Genomic DNA, 12545 nt, shown 5'->3' on the forward strand with positions numbered 1-12545 from the left:
TACTCATCTACTTAATTTCCACTTGGTTTATCCTCCTGATTTTGGGTAAGCAGTCTGATATTGTTTCTCTCAAACAATCTCTGACCACTTCCAATGCACTACTGACATACTGTCTTTGTCTCTTCCTCAAGCCATGGCACTGCAAGATGACTCCTAAACCTGTCATAATTACATAATTACCAGCTTTATAGTTCAACATAAGTACTTTCTTGAGAGAATTCCATGTTTGGCAACTTGCCAGCACAAAACCGCATTTTCACTCTCCCCAAATGGAGGCAGAGTGTCTGCATCAGTTATGGATATATCTTCTGATGCTATTATCAGATCCATCATGCTCAAACCCCTTTTTCCCTCTATAATGTTTCATGTAATCATCCCTTAGCAATTGTATAAATTACATCTTGTCATGCCCCCCCCCTTCCTCCAATCTATATCCCCATTGTTATAGTCTCCCATAATGATTGTTTGACATGCACTCATTGTGCTAATCTGCTGATACATGGTATCTACATCTTCCTGTGGACTCCCCCCAGTCTATAGCAGCATCCAGCAACATATTTTGTCATATTGGCCTCATCTCACATCAGAGAGCCTCAAATGAACCATCTTCCCAAGACCTAAAATCCTCTTTAACTTCTAATTTTGTTAGTTTTAATTCTTTAGCTATCATCAACAACACTCCAAGTCCTGTCCTATTCCCTCTATCCTTCTTGAAAATACAATACCCTTTACATTCTATCCCTGTGACTATATCATTATCTGTCAACCAGGTCTCACTAATGCCTATAGTTTTTAGCCAAGTCAAGCTGATCAATGCCAAAAACTCCTCTCTCTTATTCCTGATGCTTCTTGCATTTGAGTACATGCATTTCAACATCCCCTTATACCCCTGTGTAATGTCATTACCAACCGATTCAGATCAGAAACCTGAGAAATTGCATTCAGCATTGCATAATCAACCTGTACACATGCTCTTTATCACGGGGGGGGGGACAAACACATGTTGATTGCATCCTCCCTAATATTTCTAGCTTCCCCTAGTTTTGCACTTCCAAACTCTCACTAAGCAACACTTTCTCTAAACATCTAACTCCAAAACCATTTAAATGCAATCTGTCAGGCATATATAAGTCCTTTTGTCCATCAAATTCACTCCATACATCAATAAACTGCACACCATTCTTCTTGTACAATCTTCTCATGGACTCATTAGCAATCATGGGGCTTCTCAATTCTGTCCTTAGATCATACTGACAGCAGACTCACAATTTTTACTTCCTTACTCTTCATTTTTGCTTCTTGCAACAACTCTTTCATACCTTCTCTCACTGCATATTTCTTCCCTTTCAAATCATATGTTCCTGCCAATAACAATCATCTCTTTCACTTCTCCCTATGCAAACATCCTTGGTATTTTTACAAGGGAAGCATGCTTTTGTCATTTGCTCATTTAGTGTACCTCTTATCATCGAATCTCCATATAACACCATATCCTTATTTGCAGTTTCTCGCGCTTTCATACTTTCCAAGTTCACATTTTTTTCATTCTTCAGCCTGCTGTACACCGTGAGAATTGTTTCAGCAGTTGCTCTATTTCCCATTTTGTCTTGTGAAAGATGCAACATAAATGTGCTATTTCACTCCTTACCATCATTTCATCAGCACCCATGCTCTCATTCTGAGCAGTATCATTCACAATTTCCTTATTCACCAGACCACTTTTGCTATCCTTCCTTATATTGTTAAGAATCATCAATTCATTTTCCTGCTTTCTACGTGACTCACATTTCTTGGACCAGAATTTGCAAAGGGTATGCAGTCGACTGAATAAATTTATATGGAATATGAGAGAAATTAGCTAAATCACTAAACTAGCAATATAAAAAACAGTATTCAAACTAATTTTAACTTATGGATCCAGCATTTGAGGTAGAAATAAGACAGTTGTCAAAAGACTAGAGACTGAAGTATCAGAGTTCTGAGAAAAATGGCAGGATTAAGCAGATGGTATCAATGGCCAAATCATATTAAAAATTAAGTTACTATGCAAGAACATGGCATTACTGAGATCAGGAATTTGTGAGCAGAGCTAATCTAAGTTGGTATGGTCACATAAATAGAATGGAAGAGGAAAGATTAGCAAAGCAGATTTTTGATGTTAGGATGGCAAGAAAAAGTCAGATCAGAGGAAGACCGAGTTCAGGTGAACTGATGAAGTCAGAAGTGCCTTAAGAAGACCGAAATATAAAATCTGATAATATCGGATGGCAGATAAACTAATTTCTTATCTTTCTGTTGATAGGAAGTTAGTAAGGGCATCAATAATCACAGCTTCTTTGAAACTCATATTGCCTGCTACTAATATATCTGATGTCCAGTAAACCTTTATACATTCCCTTTATACCCTTCTCTGTGTATGTCTAGTTCACATCTCTTTTACTAATTTCAGAAAGCAGGGGTTTGGGTAAAGACTTTTGAAAATCCAGTATATACTGCAATGTAGAGAAATAATCTCTAATATAAAGTCATACTAGATAACAGAATAAAATATATTGTTTTCAAACAATATATTATCTTGTTCAGCATTAAATAAACAAACTCAACTTCCTTAAAAATAATTTTACATGACAACGTGTTCTTTAATTTCTTTTTTAACAGTAATATGCTGTATTCTGTTCTTTATAGCTATTTTAACTTTTGGCAATTAGTTTTTTAACAAATTCAATACACATTTCACAAAATTTAAAAAAGAATGATACCTTACTATCTGATCCACTGTCATAATTATCAGATATATCATGAGGGAGACCATAGCTAGTAGGGAAACTACTGCTTCCCCATCGGTGATCCATAGGAAACAAAGTGCTTGAAGCTGTACCAGTCAATGGACTAGAATGTGGTCTAATACTCTGCTTACTGAGTGACCTTGTGTGAGATCCTGCAGGTGATGAACGTGATCGTCTTCTGTTTCTTGCACTCTGCAGAAATTGGTATAATTTTGCTTCAGTTTATAAAGATAACAACAGCAAAACAAATTATAATAATAATTTGTCATGTCAATAGTAATAATATATAATCTAGAAAATCATATTGCAAAAATGCAACTGAACTCACATTTTCTATTTCAAATGCAGTTAAAATAATCATATAATAATTTCATATATATAATAATCATATAATAATAATAATCATCAAATACATTAATTAAAATAATCATATAATAAAAACTAATAATATACGAGGTTTATCCAGGAAATTCCCAAACTTTTTAAATAAAAATTTTCCTGTCTAACTTAGAAGCTATTCAGCCTTGTTGCCTTCAAAGTATTCTCCTCTACTTTGTATACACCACTGCCAGCATTTCTTCCATCCTTTGAAACATTTCTGGAAAGTTTCTTTTGGGATACTGCACAGTTCTGCTGGCGATTTTTTCTTTATCGAGTCAATCGACTCAAAATGTTGGCCTCTCAACATCAATTTTGATTTGGGAAATAAAAAAGGTCTGTTGGTGCAAGGTCAGGTGAGTAAGCAGGCTGTGGAATGACCTTGTTTCATGTTTCACAAAAAATTGACAGATAGTAATGATGTGTATGTGCACGAGCAGATTATCACGATGAAGCAGTCATTGGTTTTCCTTTCAAGCATCAGGCCTTTTTTTTTCTGACTGACTCATGAAGACGTTGCATTACCATAAAATAATACTCCTTGTTCACTGTCTTGCCTTGTGGAAGAAATTCATGGTGAACAAGGCCCTCAGAATCGAAAAAAACTGTCATCATCACTTTGACATTTGGCTGCATTTGCCTTGCTTTTTTGGATTGTGGTGACCCTTTTGACACTCACTGTGACAACTGAGCTTTTGTTTTGACGTCATAGCCATAAACCCACGTCTCATCTCCAGTAATGATGTTTTTTAAAAAGTTTTCATCCTTGTCAACTGAAAAGCTCTTGGATCGCATCAACTCCAATCTATTTTTGATCATCAGTCAAAAGGTGATGCACAAATTTGGCGGCAGTGCGATGCATGCCTATATTTTGTTTAAGAATCTCATGACAGACAGTTTTTGAAATGTATACTTCTTCAGCTACCTCACAAACAGTTAAATGGCAGTTAGAACTTCACTTCATGAACTTCTGCAACATTTTTGTCAATTTTCAATGCTGATGGTCATCCTGAATGGGGATCATCATCATCGAATGAAGTTCAGCCATCTTTGAAAGGTTTCCACCACTCGTATGTTTGAGTCAGCCTAAAGCCTTATTCCCAAATGCTGATTTTAACATTTCAAATGTCCCTGTGAAAGATTTTCCCAATTTGAAGCAAAACTTCACACAAATTTGTTGATCATGAAAATTGCTTATTTCAGGGACTCACATTGGTGAGTATGGGCATGGCAAACCCGAGATACCCAAGCTAGACCTGATCTTACTTCGTATAATGTACACTTGGTATATCATATCTGGAGACTGGTCTTCTACTCTTCTTTCTCTCTACTCTCTCTTACTCCCCCCCCCCAGTGCTATTAGAGCAATTTGAGGGTGAGGTGGTGACTCTTTCCTCTCAAACTGTAGTTTCCACTATCTACTAAAAAAAGGCAAGCCTAGTTGTCTTAAGGTGGCAGCCCCACCACTAGGATACCTATCATCATGCTAGTCACTTGACATAGGGAAACACATATTACTTTCAAGTCTCAACGAAATCCAAACCGGACAGAAAACATGGGAAACGACTGCAAACTGGAAAAGGTTAAGAAACTTTAAAAAAAAAAAAAAACGTGGTGAAATATGCTACATGGAACATCAGAAGCATAGCACATAAAGAAGAAGAATTATGTAAAATTTTAAATGACGAAAATATAGAAATTGCAGTTCTTACAGAAACAAAAAAGAAACTTAAAGGAACAAAAGAAACAGCTAACTACAATATCATATATAGTGGAGTGGACAAAAATACATGCAAAAGCTGGTGTAATGATTTGGATCCATAAATCAATTAAAGCAAAAATACCTCATTATACATACTGGAATGAGAGGATATTAGAAGTGTGATTAAAATTAAATAAAGAAAATTTAACAGTTGTTGGAGTGTATGCCCCTGAAGAAGGAAAAGAAGAAGAAAATGATTACTTTTACAAAGAGTTACAAGAAATATATGAAAAATTAAATAAAACAGACCATATAATTATAGCCGGAGATCTTAATGCCAGAATAGGAATGAAAAAAATTAACAATAATATACAAAAATTTGGAGAACCAACAGTAAACAAAAATGGAAAGCGACTTATTGATTATAAATATATAATAATTTAAAAATTATTAATACATTTTACATACATAAAAATATACATAAATATACATGGTATGCAAGAGGACAAAAATTAATAATAGACTACTTTATAGCAAATGAAAAAGCAGCAAACTTTTCCTAGACGTCAAAGTTAGAAGAGGGCTAGAAATTAACACAGATCACTAATTTAGTACAGGCAAAACTAAGATTTCCACCAAACTGGCTACAAAAAATACAAAAAAATAAAAAATAAACAAACTAGAGAAACAAAATCTAATTACAAAGTAAGACTACTAAATGATTCAAGTATAAGAAATTTATACCAACAGAGGATTAATAACTACTTAGAAAAAATACAAGAAAATGACAATAAGAAAGAATGGAATAATATAAAAGAAATTATCACATCAGCAGCATATAAAGGTCTAGGAACACACAAAAAATATCATAAAGATAAAAAATTACATATATGGGACAATGAAATAAAAATAATAATTGAAAATAAAAAGCTGGCTTTTAAAAGATAAGAAGATGAAATTGAATATAAAAAAAAGACGAGCAATAGCCAAAAGAGAAACCACAAAAAGACACAGAGAAAGCTGGGAAAAATTTGCATCTTATCTAGAAAATGATATACAAAATAAGACCCAGTGCATACAAAATACTAAAACACATGAATGCAGATATAAAAGAAACTGCAAATATAAGTTGTGAAATAGATGTAAAAGAATTCTTGGATTACTTTACAGATCTTTGGACAGATAATACTGGCATCAAAAATAATTACTGTACACCAAAAACTTACAAAATACCTTAAATGATATGATAGCAATGAAAGAATTAAAGGGCAAAATAAATAAAATAAAAAATGGCAAATCAGCAGAAGATGGAATAAACTCCGAAATGTTTAAATTTACTGAAAAAAAATTTCATCAAAGATTACTAACATTTTTAAATAAAATATATACAAATGGACAAATACCAATAGAATGGAATACAAGCATAGTAATACCTATATTTAAAAAATGGGATAAAACAAAACCTGCTAACTACAGAGGTATTAGTTTATTGAATACATGCTACAAAATATATAGCAGAATACTTAATGAAAAACTAAAAATATACAGTGCAAAAATATTATCAGAATGTCAAACTGGATTTAGAAAAAGATGCTCTACATCTTTTTCTAAATCCATTTACTGGATGCAGCTTTCTGTTTAAAACTACTTACAGAAAAAAGAAGAGAATTTAATTTGGAAACTCATCTTTTGTTTATAGATTATGAAAAAGCATTTGACAAAGTAAAAAGATATATACTGTTTAATATATTACAAAGAATAAATATACCTAATATTTTACTACATGCAATATTGAATATACATAAAGATAATGAAATAAAAATAAAAATAAATGAAAAGTTTACTACATATTCTATAAACCAAGGAGTAAGACAGGGATACCCTCTGTCTCCACCAACATTTTTCAATATTTACATTAATGAAATATTAATACAGTGGAAAACCTTAAACAATCAAGGTATAGAAATTTTATGGAATAACAAAATAAACACACTATTATTTGCAGATGATCAGGTAATAATATCAGATAAGGAAGACAATTTACAAAGTAATATATAATTTAAACATTATAACAGAACAGTTTGGAATGAAAATTTCCATACATAAAACTAAAACAATGGCATTTTGTGGACAAACTCCAGTTAGAAGCAAAATAGTTATTAATAATAAAATAATAGAACAGATAAATACTTTCAGTTATCTTGGATGTGAAATATCATATGAAGGAGAAAAAGACAAAATTAAAAACTTCAAAATTTTTACGAGCCTGTGTAGCTCAGTGGATGTGGCGTTTGCACACCACCGCACTTGGCCGCACTAAGGAAGACTTCATTTCGAGTCTAGTCGGCGACTAGAGGAAATTTTTCTAAGCCTTTTTTCGACCGGTTCCCGAGTTAGTCGATCTCTGGCATGAGCAAGCAGGTTTTTCCTCCAGAAAAACCCGGAAACTCGGGTTTTTCGTCCTGTAAACTCAAGAAAATCGACTGTAGAACCCACATTATTTCAGCCATTAAATATATTGTGTTAGGGTTAGGGACCACGAGATGGCGGCACATTTGAGCCGTCTCTCTTCACTGTGTACCGCGTAATTAGTGATAGCTTTGGGCCATCTGTCTCTGATTGGGTACCAGTGGAGATTGAACTGCCCACTCAGTCTCCAAAAGTTAGATAGGGCTAAATGGCTTCGCCTACTCCCGTATACGGGAATAAAAAGGCGTTAGCTGATAGCTGATAAAAACTTCAAAATTTTTACAGATTATAGGCCTGATAAATAGAACTCAACCCAAATATAGCACAAAAAGAAACACGCTTGAAAACATACAATACTTTAGCAGTGCAGTGAAATTTGGGCAATAAACAAACAAGATAAATAAAGAATAAAAACAAGTGAAATGAGATTTATGAGAAGAACTGCAAAATACACATTATTAGATCAAAAAAGAAACGAAGATGAACTAAAAACAAAATTAATAGAAGAAAAACTAAACAATTATAAACAAAAATGGATTGAACATGTAAACTGAATGGCCAACACCCAACATCCTAAACAAATACTAAAATATAAGCCAATTGGAAAGAGAAGGCAGGGTAGACCTAAAAAAAGGATATTGGATGGATAATGAGACCAGAAGACCAATTTGGTTTATACCTGTATTTAGTGTAATGATGATGATGATGATGAAAATTGCTCATTTTAAACACAACAAAAAAAAATCACCAGATACACTGAACACATGTTGACACAGACGTAGTATAATAAACTAAGCAAAATAACATGTTGCAGTTTTCACTAGGCTATTTCCCAATGTTGCTACTAGGTTGTAACATATGAAGGCAAAAGTTAGTACCATTTGTTGGTGCAATAATTTAAAAGTTTAGGAATTTCCCAGGCAAACCTCATACTGTTACATTTATAATAATGAATAACACTAAAATAGCTTAAAAAAAAATCATCATCTTTTCCTGAAAATTTAATTGTGTTGGACTATCACAGTATTCTGTTTCAGTGTACATGTACACCAAAAAGACAAACAGAATACTATGATAGTCCAACACAACTAAATTTTCATTATGACAGCTTTCTATCAACAATTTTAGAGTCCGCACAGCTAGCCTAGTGGCTATGCACTATGCAACCATATACCTGGGAAAGGAGTGTCCTGGGTTTGATTCCCATCACCAACGTGAGGAGCTTAAGGATCTTTCTCAGACATAGCCAAGTTATCTCAGTCTTCGACGTGGACAGCAGGGTTTCTCCTCGGTTTATCTGGGATTTTCCTCCCACAGGGATGCAAACTAGCCCCATGAGCACACAAGCTACAGCCACAGGACATACCAGGAAGCATAGGGCTAGTCACCTTATCTTCAGGGTAGGTATGACTTAGAAGGGCTCAAGTTGGCCCTGTAACAGGCCAATAGGCCTAATATGTAGAAGGAAGAAGAGAAGATTAATTTTAGATTTGCTAGGTCTTCACTATTGTCAGTCCTTACATTTTGATTTTGTTACTTTAAGGCAGCATTAGATACATCAATCAACCTGGATCTTGGTCTTCCTCTATGGTGCTGCTACAATGTTATCTGTTTGCTAGCTAATTCTCCTCAAAACTCTCTTACTTGCAGTCTTCAATCAGTTGTTTATTTCCAATCAGTTGTTCATATCCACAAATTAAAATCAGTTTCAACATTTGGGTAAAATGCTAGTTTACTGTTTTGGCTGATTTTCTGCATGTTCCATATAAATTTGTTCAATTTACTCCTGACAGTGCTAGCTTTATTTATTGCATTTTTATTTCCATATTTAATATGTCATCCTTACTCAGAATTGTGCCTAAATAGCCAAAATATTTTACTTGTTCTGTAGGTTCTACGAAAATGCAGTTGATATTTTCCCATGTTCCTAGCCATCACTGCCTTTAATTTTTACTAATTTTCATACCTAATTTATTACAATAGTTATTCCATTTATAGTTAAAGTGCTGAAGGCTTGTACTGAATTTATTTAAAAGTATAACATCTGCATAAAGTAAAGAGCTGAGTTGAATGTATCCAATTTTGATATCAGGTTTAATGTCCCTTTCCTTCATAATAATAATAATTATTATTATTCGTGGCACCTCCAAGGAGTCTGAAGACTCATTACGCGAGGACATCCATTGTACAACTCTCCGTCTCCACCACTACACCAAACCTCTACTACCAATCATCTACATCAGCGCCATCTACTGCCCACCACCACCACAGCTAGTATTTTTTGTCTGTAAATTGCGTGTGTTCTGAAGGGCCGATTTGCCTGTATGCAGGATGAAAAAGCAGTGTTTTTGGGAGAAAAACCCTGCTACCGCCGTATGAGATCAGCTAACTCACTTTCGATTGAAAAAGTTCATATAAAGATTCCCTCCCCAGTCATGACGAGACTTGAACTTAGGCCTTTTCCAATTGAAGGGCGCAATGTACCGCCGTTCTTCCAATTGCGCTATGGAAGTGCATAATGTGATCTATATTGATGACAAATGACAGTGGGGATAGTGTGTATTGCATATCTTACACCTAATTTTACATCACGAAATCTATTTACACCACATAATTATAGCATTTGCCAGCTTTTATCTTGACACCTTATATTCCTTTACTTGATTTACAGAACTTAAATGCAAATCTCTTGTTCCATGATTTCTTGATTATTCATCTTAAACCCAGTTTATTCATCCTCAACTATCTCTTGAAAACAATTTTTCTTAGCCTCTCTCAAATATGCTTAAATGTTACTTGAAACACTAAGTAGGGAACTTATTCTGTAATTCTCAGTTTTATTTTTCTATTTATATTTCTACTACTGTTTTCTCACTTGTTATTTCATTTAATAATTTTTCAAATTACTAGAGAATCCAGAATATGCTCATCAATTTTTCTGTCACATTATCATTTCTAACTCCTTTTGTAGTATTTTTCTCAATTTCTAAGCTTTTTCAATAGATACCAAAACATTCCATCATTTTTATGGAATTTATCTTCAATATTCTTCTTAGATTCCTTCCCATGACTTCTGTCTAGCTTCTTTTACATGTAAAGTACCTTTCTTATATTTTTCCCTCTCCATTCTCTGAGAGTACATGATGTTGATATATCTGCTAGGAACACTAAATGTGATTTTTCTCTTTTCATGGAATGCTTCTTTAAACCTTGAGTGCACCATGATGTTTTGATCATTTCTGTCCTTGTAGCTAATTTCAGCACATGATTCTGCATGGGCAAATTGCTATTTTTTTCAGATTTTATCATAAAGTTTCTAAAAAAAAAAAAAAAAAAAAAAGCAGCTAATGCCTTTTTATTCCCGTATATACGGGAGTAGGCGAGGCCGTAGAACCCACATTATTTTCAGACATTAAATATATTGTGTTAGGGTTAGAGACCATGATATGGCGGCACATTTGAGCCGTCTCTCTTCACTGCGTACCGCTTAATTAGTGATAGCCTTGGGCCATAAAGTTTCTAAAGGTTTAATTATTTTTTTTCACACTCTTTCACTCTTCTCCAATAATATTTGTATATTTCAGACTTCAGTTCAGAAAACCAGAAAAGTGCTTTCATTCGTTCACATTTTTCTTTTTAATGTGATATTCATTTCTGCTCAAATCATCTTGCTGATTTGAGCAGAAATGAATTCTGAATAGGGCATACAGAACAAGTAAATCATTTCTGCTATTTAGGCACAGTTTTAGTGAAGATGGCAAGTTTAATCTGGAAATAGATAACAGAATAAGCAAAGCTGGTATGGTGAGTAGCCAGCTGAATAAATTTATATGGAAAAAGAGAGAAATTAGCCAAAATACTAAACTAGCAATATACAAAACAGGGAACCTTTTTTAAGGTTTCCTGTCTTGTATATTGCTACCACCACTATTTTCACAGACAATCACAAACATCCATGCCCATGGCAGGATTCGAACTAATTTTAAGTTATTGATCTGATGAGTTAGAAATAGAGCACTTGATGAAAGACTAGAAACCATAGATATGAGGGTTCTGAGAAAAATTAGGGGAGTGAACAGATGACATCAAGGCAGAATCATATTAAAAATGAAAATATTAGAAAGGAATCTGACATTGTTAGCATTCAAATAAAGTTAAGTAGAACTAATCTAAGGTGGTATGGCCACTTAAATAGAATGAGGAAAGGTTAGCAAAACAGGTATTTGATGTTTATAGTTCAGGTTTTTTTACTTTAATAATTTATTTCTTCTTTTCTTAATATGCTTCATTTTTTAACTTTTGATAAATGTAAAGAAATGTTACTTTTTTTGTTTCTTTACATATGCATTATAAAGAAGCAATTGCTTTTATAATGCATTTACACTGCCTACAACAGTCTGTGTCATGATTGACACTCTTTGGAATGACTTCTAGCCTTCTAATGGAAAAAAAGGTTCCCTATTGTTCCTATCTCTGATTTAAATCTTTGATGAAATCACAAAAAAATGAATGCAATATCAAAGCAGCATGATATTGTTTCCTCAAACTACTAAACAAAACTTTTATGTACAGAAAGAGACAAACAGAAAAAAACGTTACAATAGAAATTTCACAAGTATTAACTTTTCATCAATTTTTAAAACTAAAGAATCCACTTTGATAAAAGAACCTAAAGTTGACCAAGATAAGTTGTAAAAATCTGATAATACTGCAAATATACAGAACAACCCTTAGCATTCATATTTATTCATTCATTTTTTTTTTTTCATATATTAATTTGATTATTTTTTTTAAATTTCTTTGGCTTAATGCAAAGGGTTGCAAATCCACAATGTTAGTGACACAGTTCTGTGTCATGATCTTAGCTGTTACATATTAGTTTCAGGTGGTCTACCAATTACTGTCTGAGGATGAGCCTAATACTGAAACTGACATATCAAAGGTACAGTAGTTTTTTTTTTCATGACCTGCTTGCAAATTATGTAAATTAATACATCATAATAAAACAAAAACTATTACCATTAAAATTTATTGCATAAAATTAATAGTTTATACAACATTTTTTTCAATCTTTTCTATTTATAATAAATTATAATTATTATATCTGCTAAAATAAACTGAATATAATCAACTATCACTACAGTAACCTTATAGGGATAGTTTGTTATAATGAAACATTTGCTATAGTAAATTTACTTTACAACAACACT

General features: G+C 33.2%; 1 protein-coding gene across 3 annotated transcripts in view; it reads right to left on the reverse strand.

The window, feature by feature from the left end:
* The window catches only part of LOC150097405 (uncharacterized), a 181073-nt gene that overhangs the window by 119684 nt on the left and 48844 nt on the right, over positions 1 to 12545 (reverse strand). For all 3 annotated transcript variants that reach the window (XM_090406761.1, XM_090406759.1, XM_090406760.1), the window contains exon 4: positions 2760 to 2978. In XM_090406761.1, coding sequence (XP_090262887.1) covers positions 2760 to 2978 — 219 coding nt within the window. The remainder of the gene's footprint in view (positions 1 to 2759; positions 2979 to 12545) is intronic.

Source organism: Typopeltis vanoorti, chromosome 17 (assembly GCF_054136105.1).
Source record: "Typopeltis vanoorti isolate ZY-2024b chromosome 17, IOZ_Tvanoo_1.0, whole genome shotgun sequence".
In the NCBI taxonomy this organism is placed as follows: Eukaryota; Metazoa; Arthropoda; class Arachnida; order Uropygi; family Thelyphonidae; genus Typopeltis; species Typopeltis vanoorti.